Source organism: Felis catus, chromosome F2, assembly GCF_018350175.1.
Source record: "Felis catus isolate Fca126 chromosome F2, F.catus_Fca126_mat1.0, whole genome shotgun sequence".
NCBI lineage: Eukaryota > Metazoa > Chordata > Mammalia > Carnivora > Felidae > Felis > Felis catus.
Genome location: NC_058385.1, coordinates 34605529 through 34620000, shown reverse-complemented (window position 1 = coordinate 34620000; position 14472 = coordinate 34605529). Strand labels below are relative to the sequence as shown.

The 14472-nt window shown below is 37.0% G+C and overlaps 1 protein-coding gene across 1 annotated transcript in view; it reads left to right on the top strand.

The window, feature by feature from the left end:
• Window positions 1–14472, top strand: part of LOC111558536 (transforming acidic coiled-coil-containing protein 3-like) — a 43035-nt gene that overhangs the window by 4457 nt on the left and 24106 nt on the right. The window contains exon 2 of the mRNA XM_045050110.1: window positions 8084–8187. Within this exon, the coding sequence (XP_044906045.1) occupies window positions 8084–8187 (104 nt within the window). The remainder of the gene's footprint in view (window positions 1–8083; window positions 8188–14472) is intronic.

Below are 14472 nucleotides of genomic sequence, written 5' to 3'. Positions count from 1 at the left end.
TGTTAATTTTCCAGTTCTTTCTATGTAATTGATTTCTAGTTTCAAACCATTGTGGTTGGAAAAGATGCTTGATAGGATTTTAAACTTCATAAAATTTTTAAGACTTATTTACTTGCCTAAAATATGATCTGTCCTGGAGAATGTTCCAAGTACACTCTATGATTGTTTCCTTTGCAGTGCAGAAGCTTTTTATCTTAATTAGATCTCAATAGTTCATTTTTTGCTTTTAATTCCCTTGCCTTTGGAGATTTGTCGAGCAAGAAATTTCTGTGGCTGAGGTCAAAGATGTTGTTGCTGGCTTTCTCCTCTAGGGTTTTGATGGTTTCCTGTCTCACATTCTGGTCTTTGATCCATTTTGAGTTTATTTTTGTATGTGGTATAAGAAAGTGGTCTAGTTTCATTTTTCTGCATGTTGCTGTCCAGTTCTCCCAGCACCATTTGTTAAACAGACTGTCTTTTTTCCATTGGATACTCTTTCCTGCTTTGTCAAAGTTAGTTGGCCATACATTTGTGGGTCCAGTTCTGGGTTCTCTCTTCTATTCCATTGGTCTATGTGTCTGTTTTTGTGCCAATACCATACTGTCTTGATGATTACAGCTTTGTAGTAGAGGCTAAAGTCTGGGATTGTGATGCCTTCCGCTTTGGTTTTCTTCTTCAATATTACTTTGGCTATTTAGGGTCTTTTGTGATTCCATATAAATTTTAGGATTGTTTGTTCTAGCTTTGAGAAGAATGCCAGTGCAATTTTGATTAGGATGGCATTGAATGTGTAGATTTCTTTGGGTAGTATTGATATTTTAACAATATGTATTCTACCAATCCATGAGCATGGAATGTTTTTTTCTATTTCTTTGTGTCTTCTTCAATTTCCTTCATAAGATTTCTATAGTTTTCAGCATACAGATCTTTTACATCTTTGGTTAGGTTTATTCCTAGGTATTTTATGGTTCTTGGTGCAATTGTAAATGGAATCAGTTTCATTTCTCTTTCTATTGCTTCATTATTGGTGTATAAAAATGCAGCCGAATTCTGTACATTGATTTTGTACCCCGTGACTTTGCTGAATTCATGTATCAGTTCTAGCAGACTTCTGGTGGAGTCTGTCGGGTTTTCCATGTAAAGTATCATTTCAGCTGTGAAAAGTGAAAGTTTGACTTCTTTGCCAATTTGGATGCCTTTTATTTCGTTTTGTCATCTGATTGCTGATGCTAGGATTTCCAACACCATGTTAAACAATGGTGGTGAGAGTGGATGTCCCTGTTGTGTTCCTGATCTCAGGGGGAAAGCTCTCAGTTTTTCCCCATTCAGGATATTAGCTGTGGGCTTTTCATAAATGGTTTTTATGATGTTTAAGTATGTTCCTTCTATCCCGACTTCCTTGAGGGTTTTTATTAAGAAACGATGCTATATTTTGTCAAATGCTTTTTCTGCATCTATTGACAGGATCTTATGGTTATTATCCTTTCTTTTGTTAAACATTTTTTTAATGTTTATTTATTTTTGATAGAGAGACAGAATGCAAGTGGGGGAGGGGCAGAGAGAGAGGGAGACACAGAATCTGAAGCAGGTCTGGGCTCTGAGCTTTCAGCACAGAGCCTGACACAGGGCTTGAACTCCTGACCCATGAGATCATGACCTGAGCTGAAGTTGGATGCCTAACCAACTGAGCCGCCCAGGTGCCCCTATACTTTCTTTTTTTAATGTGATGTATCATGTTGATTGATTTGTGAATATTGAACCAGGAATGAATCCCATTTGATCATGATGAATAATTCTTTTTATAGGTTGTTGAACTCAATTTGCTAGTATCTTGTTAAGAATTTTTGTATCCATGTTCATCAGGGATACTGGCCTATAGTTCTCCTTTTGTGTTGGCTCTCTGTCTGGTTTGGGAATCAAAGAAATTCTGGCCTCATAGAATGAGTCTGGAAGTTTTCCTTCCATTTCTATTTTTTGGAACAGCTTGAGAAGGATAGGTATTAACTCTGCTTTAAATATCTGGTAGAATTCCCCAGGGAAGCCATGTGGTCCAGGACTCTTACTTGTTGGGAGATTTTTGATAACTGATTCAATTTCTTCACTAGTTAGGTTCTTTTCAAATTTTCTATTTCTTCCTGTTGAGTTTTGGTAGTGTGTGGGTGTTAGGAATTTGTCTATTTCTTCCAGGTTGTCCAGTTTTTTGGCATAGAATTTTTCATAGTATTCCCTGATAATTTCTTGTATTTATGAGGGATTGGTTGTAGTAAACCCATTTTCATTCGTGATTTTATCTATTTGAGTCCTCTCTCTTTTCTTTTTGAGAAGCCTAGCTAAAGGTTCATCAATTTTGTTTGTTTTTGTTTTGTGTTTTTTTTTTTTCAAAAAACCAACTCTTAGTTTCATTAATCTGTTCTACAGTTTTTTTTAGATTCTATATTATTTATTTTTGCTCTGATATTTATTATTTCTCTTCTTCTGCTGGGTTTGGTGGTTCTTTGCTGTTCTGCTTCCAGTTCCTTTAGGTGTGCTGTTAGATTTTGTATTGGAGATTTTTCTTGTTTTTTGAGATAGGCCTGGATTGCAATGTATTTTCCTCTTAGGACTGCCTTTGCTGCACCCCAAAGGGTTTGGATTGTTGTGTTTTCATTTTCATTTGTTTCAATGTGTTTTTTAATTCCTTCTTTAATTGCCCGGTTTACCCATTCGTTCTTTAGTAGGATGTTCTTTAACCTCCATGCATTTGGAGGTTTTCCAAACTTTTTCCTGTGGTTGATTTCAAGTTTCATAGCATTATGATGTGAAAGGGTGTATGGTATCGTCTCAATTTTTTTATATTTACTGAGGGCTGTTTTGTGATCCAGTATGTGATCTATCTTGGAGAATGTTCCATGTCCACTTGAGAAGAAAGTATATTCTTCTGTTTTAGGATGAAAACTTATAAATATATCTGTCAAGTTCATCTGGTTCAGTGTATCATTCAGGGCCATTGTTTCTTTATTGATTTTCTGTCTGGATGATCTATCCATTGTTGTAAGTGGAGTATTAAAGTCCCTGCAATTGCCACATTCTTATCAATAAGATTACTTATATTTGTGATTAATTTTCTTATATATTTGGGTGCTCCAAATTTGGTGTGTAGACATTTATAATTGTTAGCTCTTCCTGATGGATAGACCCTGTAATTATTATATAATTCCCTTCTTCATCTCTTGTTATAGCCTTTAATTTAAAGTCTAGTTTGTCTGATACAAGTATGGCTACTCCAGCTTTCTTTTGACTTCCAGTAGCATGATAGATAGTTCTCCATCCCCTCACTTTCAATATGAAGTGTCCTCAGGTCTAAAATGGGTCTCTTGTAGACGGCAAATAGATGAGTCTTGTTTTTTATCCATTCTGATACCCTATGTCTTTTGATTGGAGCGTTTAGTCCATTTACATTTAGTGTTATTATTGAAGATATGGGTTTAGAGTCATTGTGATGTCTGTAGTTTTCATGCATGTAGTGATGTATCTGGTACTTTGTGGTCTTTGCAATATTTCACTCACAAAGTCCCCCTTAGGGTCTCTTGTAGGGCTGGTTTAGTGGTGATGAGTTCCTTCAGTTTTTGTTTGTTTGAGAAAACCTTTATCTTTCCTTCTATTCTGATTGACAGGCTTGCTGGATACAGGATTCTTGGCTGCATATTTTTGCTGTTCATCACATTGAAGATTTCCTGCCATTCCTTTCTGGCCTGCCAAGTTTCAGTAGATAGATCTACTACCCTTATGTGTTTACCTTTGTATGTTAAGGCCCGTTTATCCCTAGCTGCCTTCAGAATTCTCTCTCTCCCCTTGTATTTTGCCAGTTTCACTATGATATGTCATGAAGAAAATCAATTCAAGTTATGTCTGAAGGGAGTTCTCTGTGCCTCTTGGATTTCAATGTCTGTTTCCTTCCCCAGATCGGAAAAGTTCTTGGCTATGATTTGCTCAAGTACACCTTCAGCCACTTTCTCTCTCTCTCTTCTTCATCTGGAATTCCTATGATACAGATATTGTTCTATTTGATTGAATCACTTAGTTCTCTAATTCTCCCCTTGTGATCCAGGATTTTTTTCTCTTTTTCTCAGCTTCATCTTTTTCCATAATTTTATCTTCTAATTCACCTGTTCTCCCCTCTGCCTCTTCAATCCACACTGTGGCTGCCTTCATTGTATTTTGCACCTCACTTAGAGCATTTTTTAATTTATAATGACTATGTTTTAGTTCCTTGATCTCTGCTGTCTTCTATGCTTTTTTTCAAGCCCAGAGATTAATCTTATGAATATTATTCTAAATTCTTGTTCATTTATATTGCTTATATAGGTTTTGATCAATTCTTTATCTTTCATTTCTTCCTGGAATTTCTTTTGAGGAGAATTCTTCTGTTTCATCATTTTGGCTAGTTTTCTGTCTCTTGTGTGTTTTAAAAGCTTGTTACATGCTTGACAACTGCGAGCACTGCTATATTAAAAGGAGGTCATACCCTGTCCAGGGCCTGGCCCTTCAGGAAGTGTTTTTTGGAGAGTGCTACTTGTTCTCTGTTGTTGGGACTCTGGTTATTTTATTTCCCTACTCATAGTGATGTTTTAGACCCTCCACCAGGTGTGTTTTGATTTGTTCCTTGGAGTAGCCCTGGAAAGGAAAGCAAACAGACAAACAGAAAACAAAATCATGCAAACAAACAAATAAAAAAAGAAAAGAAAAGAAAAAAACAAACCAAAAGCAAAAAGCCAGAAACACCAGCTACAAGTAAAGAACAGGATGGAGGTGGTGCTGATGGAGAGCACATACAACGAGAAAAATGACAGGGGCAGGGAAAAAGAAAAAATAAACATGGACCAGGCAGGGAGACTAAACAGCTTAATCTGGAGAGAGAGAAAGGAAAATAAAGAAGGAGGCAGGGGGAAAGAAAGAAGATAAAGTTGCCCAGACAGAGAAATTATATAGTTTAATTATTCCAGAGAGAGAGAAAGGTAAGAAGAAGGTATAGAACATGTATCAAGAGAATGTATTAAATATTTCTGCTTAAACAAACCAACAACCAGAGTAACCAGACTAGAGGAGGGAAGAGATAAGAAGAAAAGGAAAGAAGAATATATCTATATAGCAAGGACTGTCTGAGACTTGATCCAGGCAATGCAGCGCTGCTGATCTGGTGGTGGGGAGAACAATGGCGACCCCCCCACCCGCCCAGTCTCTCCTCCACAGACTCGGTGTCCCAAACCACTGTGTTCGAGCTGTCCTCACTGTGCCATGGGTGCAGAGGAGGCAGTCTCTCTTGCTCTGCCGATTTCAGTGCCCTGGTGCTTGGATGGGATTCAAACTCCCACTCCATGCACCCCGGTACTGGGAAAGCACAGCTCCATGCTACCCAGTATGTGGACCCCGGATAGCTTTGTCCTGTGCCACATCACTCCAGGAAGAGGATTGCTTTCTCCAGCTATGGACTGTGCCCCTGGCCTAGCCACTGAGAGGCTGGCAGTTGCAGGCAGACTTTGTCCTGTCCCACAGCACTCCAAGGAGGGTATCTCTTTCTCTTACTGCAGAATGGGCTGCTGACCTAGCCACGCAGCCTGGGGCCTGCAACCCCTCCTCCCCAGGTGTGGGAACAGGGCAGCCAACCCTGGTCCAGAGAAAGTCCCACAGTTAGAAATTGGATTTTCTGTCCTAGTCCGAGGTTTTTCTCTTGTCCCGACAGTCCTATGCTTTCCCAGCACTCTTTCTCTTCCCTTTGTCTCCCAGCCACTCTTTCTCTTCCTTTTATCTCTCCACAGAAGGGGTCCCTCCCCTCCATTGTTTTATTTCTCCCAGTTCTCAATCACACACCTGTGGCCCATCAGGTTGTCCCCGTGTATCCCTGGTAGTGACTCAGTCCCTTTTCTTCCCAGACTCTTGGAGTTCAGTCTTTTGACTTCAACCCTTCTTTGAGAAACACATGAAGTTCAGATCCCCCTACTTCTCTGCCATGTTGCCCCCCCCCCAAGTACACTTGAGAAGAATGTATATTTTATTGCTTTTTAATGGAATGTTCTGTATAGGCATACCTCAAAGATATCGTGGGCTCAGTTCCCAATAAAGCAAATATCACAATAAAGCAAATCAAATGAATAATTTGTTTCCCAGTGCATATAAAAGTTATGTTTATACTGTAGACTATTAAGTGAGCGATAGCATTATGTATGAAAACAATAATATACATTCCTTAACTAAAAAAATACTTTATTGGTAAAAAATGCTAACTATCATCTAAGCTTTCAGTGAGTAATAATCTTTTTCCTGGTGGAGGATCTTGCCTGGATATTTATGGCTGCTACTGATCAGGGAACTAGTTGCTGAAGGTTGGTTGGCTTAAAATAAGACAACACTGAAGTTTTCCACACTGCATTAACTCTTAATAGGAGTCAGCCTATCTTTTTTTTAATTTTTTTTTAATGTTTATTTTTGAGAGAGAAAGAGACATAGTGTGAGCAAGGGAGGGGCAGAGAGAGAGGGAGACACAGAATCCAAAGCAGGCTCTAGGCTCTGGCCTGTCCACACAGAGCCCAAAGCAGGGCTGGAACCCACAAACTGTGAGACCATGACCTGAGCTGAAGCTGGACACTTAACTGACTGAGCCACCCAGGTGCCCCAAGAGTCAGCCTATCCTTTGAACCTTTGAAACCGGGTATTGACTTTCTCCTCTCTAGCTATAAAAGTCCTAGGGGCACCTTCTTCCTAATACATGACTGTTTTATCTACATTGAAAATCTATTGTTTGGGGTAGCTACATACAGATAATTATCTTAGCTAGATATTTTGGTAAGTTGGTACAGCTTCTACATCAACACTTGCTGCTTAACCTTGCACTTTTATATTATGGAGATGACTTCTATCCTTAAACCTCACAAACCAACTCTACTGGCTTCACATTTTTTCTTCTGCAGCTTCCTCATCTCTCTCTCAGCCTTCTTAGAATTGAAGAGAGTGAGGGCCTTGCTCCGGATTAGGCTTTGACTTAAAGGAATTTTGTGGCTGGTTTGATCTTCTCTTCAGACCACTCAGACTTTCTCCATATCATCACTAAAGCTGTTTTGCTTTCTCATCATTCATGTGTTCACCAGAGTAGCACTTTTAAATCCTCCAAGAACTTTTCCTTGGCATTCACAACTGGCTAACTGACCAAAGAAGTCTAGTTTTCAGCCCATCTTGGCTTTCAACATGCCTTTTCAACATGCCTCACTAAACTTAATTTCTAGGTTTTGATTTCAAGTGAGTAACATGTGACTCTTCCTTTCACTTGAACACTTAGAGGGTATTATAGGTTTATTAACTGGCATAATTCCAATATTTTTGTGTCTCATGGAATAGTGAGGGCAAGAGATGGGGGAAGAGCCAGTTGGTGGAGCAATAAGAACACATACAACATTTTTCAATTATGTTTGCTGTGCTATATGGGCACAGATCATGGCACCAGAAAATAATTACAATAGTAACACAAGAGATCATTGATCATAGATTACCATAACAAATATAATAATAATGAAAAATTTGAAATATTGTGAGAATTACCAGAATGTAACACACAAAGTAAGCAAATGCTGTTAGCAAATGCTACTGATAGTCCTGCTTGACTCCAGGTTGCCACAAAACTTCAATTTGTTCAAAATGCACTATCTGTGAAGCATAATGAAGTAAAGCACAGTAAAACAAAATATACCTGATGCAAATGTATGGAAAACCACTGTCCACCTACATGTACCTTTTATAAAGATTTCTCAGAGTATATTTGCATTAATTATGCTTCAATGCTTTAAATAAAAGGGTTTTAAAATAGAAGTCATGGCTGTTCATTGGAAAATCAATACAGAAGGTACAATATGGCAAATAGGAATTATGTTATAATAATGATTGAACTTTAGCAATAATCTGACATGATTTGCTGCTATGGTGTGAGTTTATATGTATATAGATAATAACATATATATACATATATATAGTCTGACATTCACTCTGCATTTTTACTGTTTTCTGCCATTGCTTTTTGTTTGTTTGTTTTTATTTATAATGTGATATACTTGACATGTTTGTTTCTGTTTATTGCTAGGTTATCCAGATAACTTTTGAAGAATTTGATCTGAAGATTGGCTATGATACCTTGATAATGAGTGATGGAGGTGAAGTTGGAGACCCCAGGACAGTGTTCCAAATGTAAGTTCTTAATGTTTCATTCTTTACTTCACCTATCAGGTCCTTATGAAAATTAACCCTTTTTCTTCCATTGGTCCCTCCCACTACCATCAACAGAAGTATAGGACCTCAGTTACTATCAGCTCACATGTCAGTATTTATTAGTCCTTCTTCAATGAGGCTTAAGGTACTTGATCTAAACACAATTTCTTAGAACCCGTGGCCAGATGGGAGCCACTGGAAATGGAGACCTGGAGTGAAATTGCAAAGTGGTTGATTGGGACTTACTTTGGAAAACACTTTTGCCCCCACAGAGTTTAAAAAGAGACTGAAAAGGGGCACCTGGCTGACTCAGTACAGCATGTGACTCTTATTCTCGGGATTGTGGATTCAAGCCCCATGTTGGGTATAGAGATTACTTAACAATAAAATCTTCAAAAAAAAATAGACTGAGAAAATAAGCATAAAATATATCCCAGACAGTCTATCCTGAAGATGGTGGGAGCTGCTCGTTTACCAGCGGCAGAATCATACTTAACTAAGTTGTGAGTCTATCAGTGGTTTGACATTTGACATACTTAGCAATGATAACTCTCAGAGTTAAGATAGTTAAAACAGACTAAACATGATTCTTTTTTTTTAATTTTTTTAATGTTTATTTATTTTTGAGAGAGAGCGAGAGAGCATAAGCAGGGGAGGGGCAGAGGGAGAAGGATACACAGAATCTGAAGCAGACTCCAGGCTCTGAGCTGTCAGCACAGAGCCTGACATGGGGCTTGAACTCACAAACTGTGAGATCGTGACCTGAGCTGAAGTCAGATGCCTAACCGACTGAGCCACCCAGGCGCCCCTAAACATGATTCTTAAAGTGAGCTGAAAGAATGAGCATATATTGAAAAAAGGAAAATGTTAAGAATTTATTTACTGCCCACCTCTTGGACTATTCATTCCAATAATCTATTTATGATTGTGGCATGAAGAAATGCTTCAGGGAGAGTGTATTGCTTTCTCTGCTATGAACCTCAAAAGCTTAGAGTATACCGTCTCTCAGAATTCCCTTCATAATTGTTGATTTGCAGTTGAGGTTTTATCAACCTGATTTTCTCAAAATGGGATCGTTTTGCATCCCAATTACCTGGTCCACTCTTAAAATGTAGAATTCTGGACTCCCATATCTGACTTACTGAATCAGTGTGTCTGGGCTTTGGAACCAAAAGTCTACACATTTTTAATCTTTCCCTAATTTCATATAGGTACCTAAAAATACTAAGGATTTCTATAAAAGTTGAATATTTTTCCACATTCCTTGACATTATACAATGTATGAAAGACATTTACCGGGGCGCCTGGGTGGCGCAGTCAGTTAAGCGTACGACTTCAGCCAGGTCACGATCTCGCGGTCCGTGAGTTCGAGCCCCGCGTCGGGCTCTGGGCTGATGGCTCAGAGCCTGGAGCCTGTTTCCGATTCTGTGTCTCCCTCTCTCTCTGCCCCTCCCCCATTCATGCTCTGTCTCTCTCTGTCCCAAAAATAAATAAACGTTGAAAAAAAAATTAAAAAAAAAAAAAAGAAAGACATTTGCCAAAGTGGGATAAAGGAGTAGGGAATAGTCAAAATACTACTACTTTTAAGTAGTAGTTGACATACAATATTATATTAGTTTCAGGTGTACAGCATAGTAATTCAACAATTATATATATTACAAAGCATTCACCATGATAAATGTAGTTACCATCTATCACCACACAAAGTTATTATATTATTGACCATACTTCTTATGCTATACTTATACTTTTCATCCTCATGACTTATTTATTTTATAACTGGAATTCCATCCCTCTTAATCCCCTTTACCTATTATGCTTATCCCCCCACAGAATCCCCACTGGCAACTACCAGCCTGTTCTTTGTATTTGTGAGTCTGTTTATGTTGTGGTTTTTTTTCATTTGCTTTGTTTTTTTAGATTCCACATATAAGTAAAATCATAATGTATTGTCTTAGTCACCCTGACTTATTCTTTTTAGTAAAATACCCTCTAGGTTCATCTATGTTATTACAAATGGCAAAATTTCATTCTTTTTTTATGGCTGAGTAGTATTCCATTGTATGTATACTGTTATCTTCTTTATCCATGGAGAATCTATGCCCTCTCTAAAGAGGGCAGAAGATAGTTCCAGCCAATTTTTGCTATGTGATAATTCAGACCTAAGGTTGCTAGTTTGTGAAAAGAAATCACAAATTCAGATTTTTGATATGTAAATTTCTATTATGTGAAACATTCCACTTCCCAAATAACAATAAAAAAATACACTGATCAGATTAGCTCTGTGCTTAGCAATTTTTAATACAGTATTATGGTATAATGAAATACAAACTATCAGATATAAAACCAAAGGAAATCTGGGAGAAATTGTAGATTATGTCTGGAAGATATTAGTCCAGTGTAGTGAAATATCTACCAGGCTCATCATCCAGATAAAAAATGCTGAGCTTTTTTAGTGGGAAGTATTAAAAATGAAATCACAATTTGAGCAACATAACCAAACATGTAGAACATGTAAAATACATGCCTTTTTATCCACCATACCTTAGGAAGCACAAAATGGAATTGTAGTAGGCTCTGAAATAAACAACTAGTTGTGGTTGAGCAATGATAATCCATGTTGTAGGGGAAGGAGAAAAATTGAAGTTGAAGTCAATGTGTATTAAAATAAGAAAGAAGAGGTTTGGGGGGATTTTGTTTGGAAAAATTAGAACTAAGAAGGAATAATATTGGGATATTATGTATACATAAGGCAAAAAAAATTCCTAGAAAAAGAAAATAAAAACACACATAAAGAAAATGCCATTGTTTTTGATTATGAAATTAACCAGACAAAATTACTCCTTCAATTAACATAGAAGTTTGAAAGACTTACTCCCAGTTTCTGTACTTAATCATATTGGAGATTGGAAACTAGTCTAGAATCTCAAAGGGCAAGGGGGGGGTGGGATGCAGGTGCCAGCCAGGCACGTTCCTGGGCAAGAGCTGAGCTACAGAAAGGTCAGAGGAGGATCCTGTAGGAAAGGGATCAGGAAAGGGGCCTATCTTGCCCAAGTTTAAAAACAATATTGGGGCACCTGGGTGGCTTCTTTGGTTAAGTATCCAGTTCTTGGTTTCATCTCAGGTCACAATCTTGCATGATCCCATGTCGGGCTCTGTGCTGATAACACAGAGCCTACTTGGGATTCTCTCTGCCTTCCTCTGTCTGTCCCTCCCCCACTCATAGCCCCCTCTCTCTCTGTTTCCCTCCCTCTCTCTCTCTCTCTCTCTCTCTCTCTCTCAAAATAAATAAATAAAACTTTTAAAAAATTTTAAATAAAAACAGTATTATGTATGTGGCATGGTAAATTGTCAAGAAATTATTTTTAAAAACCCATTTGAAGGGAATTTATTCTTATTTATTTATTTTTCGTTTTAATTTCTGTATAATTAACATAATTTATATTAGGTTCAGGTGTACAATATAGTGACTCAATGTTTCTATACATTACTCAGTGCTTATCATAGTAAGTGTATTCATAATCTACTCCACCGATTTAACTCATCCCCCACCCACCTCCACTCTGGTAACCATCTGTTTGTTCTATACATGTAAAAGTTTTGTTTGTTTGTCTCTTTTAGTCTTTGTTCATATCTTTTGTTTCTTAAATTGCACATGAGTGAAATAGTATGGTATTTTCTTTCTATAACTGATTTATTTCACTTAGATCCATCCATGGTGTTGCAAATGGCAAGATCTCATTCTTTTTATGGCTGAGTAATATTCCACTGTGTGTGTGTGTGTGTGTGTGTGTGTTCTTATCTTCTTTATCCATTCATCTATTGATGGCCACTTGGGTAGCTTCCATAATTTGGTTATTATAAATAATGCTGCAGTAAACATAGGGTTGCATATATCTTTTCAAATCACATTTTCATACTCTCTGGGTAAATACCCAGTAGTAGAATTACTGGATCATATGGTAATTCTATTTTTGAGTTTTTGATAAACCTCCATACTATTTTCCATGGCAGCTGAACCAGTTTGCATTCCTACCAATAGTGCACAAGTGTTCCTTTTTCTCCACATCCTCACCAACATTTGTTGTTCCTTGTGCCTTTGATTTTAGCCATTCTGACATGTGCAAGGGGATATATCATTGTGGTTTTAATTTGCATTTCCCTGATGACTGATGTTGAGCATCTTTTCATGTGTCTGTTGGCTATCTGTATGTCTTCTTTTGAGAAATCTGTTCATTTCTGTTCATGTCTTCATCTCGTTTTTTAAATGGATGATTGGGTTTGGGGTATTGAGTTATATAAGTTCTTTATGTACTTTGGATACTAATCCTTTTTTTGGATGTGTCATTTGCAAATATCTTCTCTTGCAGTAGGTTGTCTTTTAGTTTTGTTGATTGTTTCCCTCACTGTACAGAAGCTTTTTATTTTGATGTAGTCCCAATAGTTTGTTTTTGCTTTTGTTTCCCTTGCCTCAGGAGATACATTAGAAAAATGTTGCTATGATTGATATCAGAGATATTATTGCCTAGGCTCTCTTCTAAAATTCTTATGGTTTCAGGCCTCAGATTTACATCTTTGATGCAGTTTGAGTTTATTTTTGTGTATGGAGTAAGAAAGTGGTCCAGTTTCATTCTTTTCCATGTAGCTGTCCAGTTTTCCATACAATATTTGTTGAAGAGACTGCCCTTTTGTCATTACATATTCTTGCCTCCTTTGTCAAAGATTAAGTGACCATGTAATAATGAGTTTATTTCTGGGTTTTCTGTTCTGTTCCATTGATCTATGTGTCTGTTTTTGTGCCAGTATCATACTGCCTTGATTACGTCAGCTTTGTAGTATATTTTGAAATCTGGGATTGTGATACCTCCAGTTTCATTCTTCTTTTTGAAAATTTCTTTGGCTATTTGGGGTCTTTTGTGATTCCATACACAAAATTTTAGGATTACTTCTTTTAGTTCTGTGAAAAATGCTGTTGATATTTTAATTGGGATTGCATTAAATGTGTAGATTGCTTTGGTAGTATGGACATTTTAATAATATTTGTTTTCCCAATCCATGGGCATGGAATATCTTTGCATTTGTTTGTGTCATCTTCAGTTTCTTTCATCAGTTTTATAGTTTTCAGAATACAGGTCTTTCACCTCAGTTAAGTTTATTCTAGGTATTTTGTTATTTTAGTGCAATTATAAATGTGATTATTTTCTTAATTTCTCTTTCTGCTACTTCATTATTAGTGTATAGAAATGCAACAGATTTCTGTATATTTATTTTATATCCTGTGATCTTACTGAATTTATTTATCAATTCTTGTAGTTTTTTGTTGGAGTCTTTGGGGTTTTCTGTATATGGTACTATGTTATATGAATAGAGACAATATTTTTCTTTCTTACCAATTTGGATGCCTTTTATTTCTTTTTGTTATCTGATTGCTGAGGTTAGGACTTCCAGTACTATGTTGAATAAAAGTGGTGACAAGGGGCATCCTTGTGTTGTTCCTGTCCTTAGGGGAAAATCTCTCAGTTTTTCACCATTAAGTTTGGTGTTTGTTGCAGGTTTTTCACAAATGGCTTTTAGTATGTGGAGGTATGTTTCCTCTAAACCTACTTGTTGGCAGTTTTTGTCATGAATGGATGTTGTACTTTGTCAAATGCTTTTTCTGCATCTTGAGAGGATCATGTTGTTCTTATCTTTTCTCTTGATAAGATGTATCACATTGATTGATTTGCAAATATTGAACCATGCTTGCATCTTGAGAATAAATCCCACTGATCTTGGTGAATAATTTTCTTAATGTATTGTTGGATTCAGATTGCTAATATTTTGTTGATGATTATTGCATCTTATTTATCAGAGATATTGGCCCATAGTTCTCTTTTTTGTGGTATCTTTTATCATTTTGATATCAGGGGAATGCTGACCTTATAGAATGAATTTGGAAGTTTTCTTTCCTCCTCTTTTTTTGGAATAATTTGAGAAGAATGGGTATTAATTCTTTTTTAAATGTTTGGTAGAATTCACCTGTGAAACTGTCCAGCCCTGGACCTTTGTTGGGAGTTCTTTGATTACCAGTTCAATTTCATTGCTGATAATTGGTCTGTTCAAATTTTCTATTTCTTCCTGATTCAGCTTTGGAAAGTTATATTTTTAGGAATTTATCCGTTTCTTCCAGGTTATTCAATTTGTTGACATATAATTTTTCATAATAAACTCTCATAACCCTTTGCATTTCTCTTGTGTTGGTTCTTATTTCTCCTCTCGTTTGTG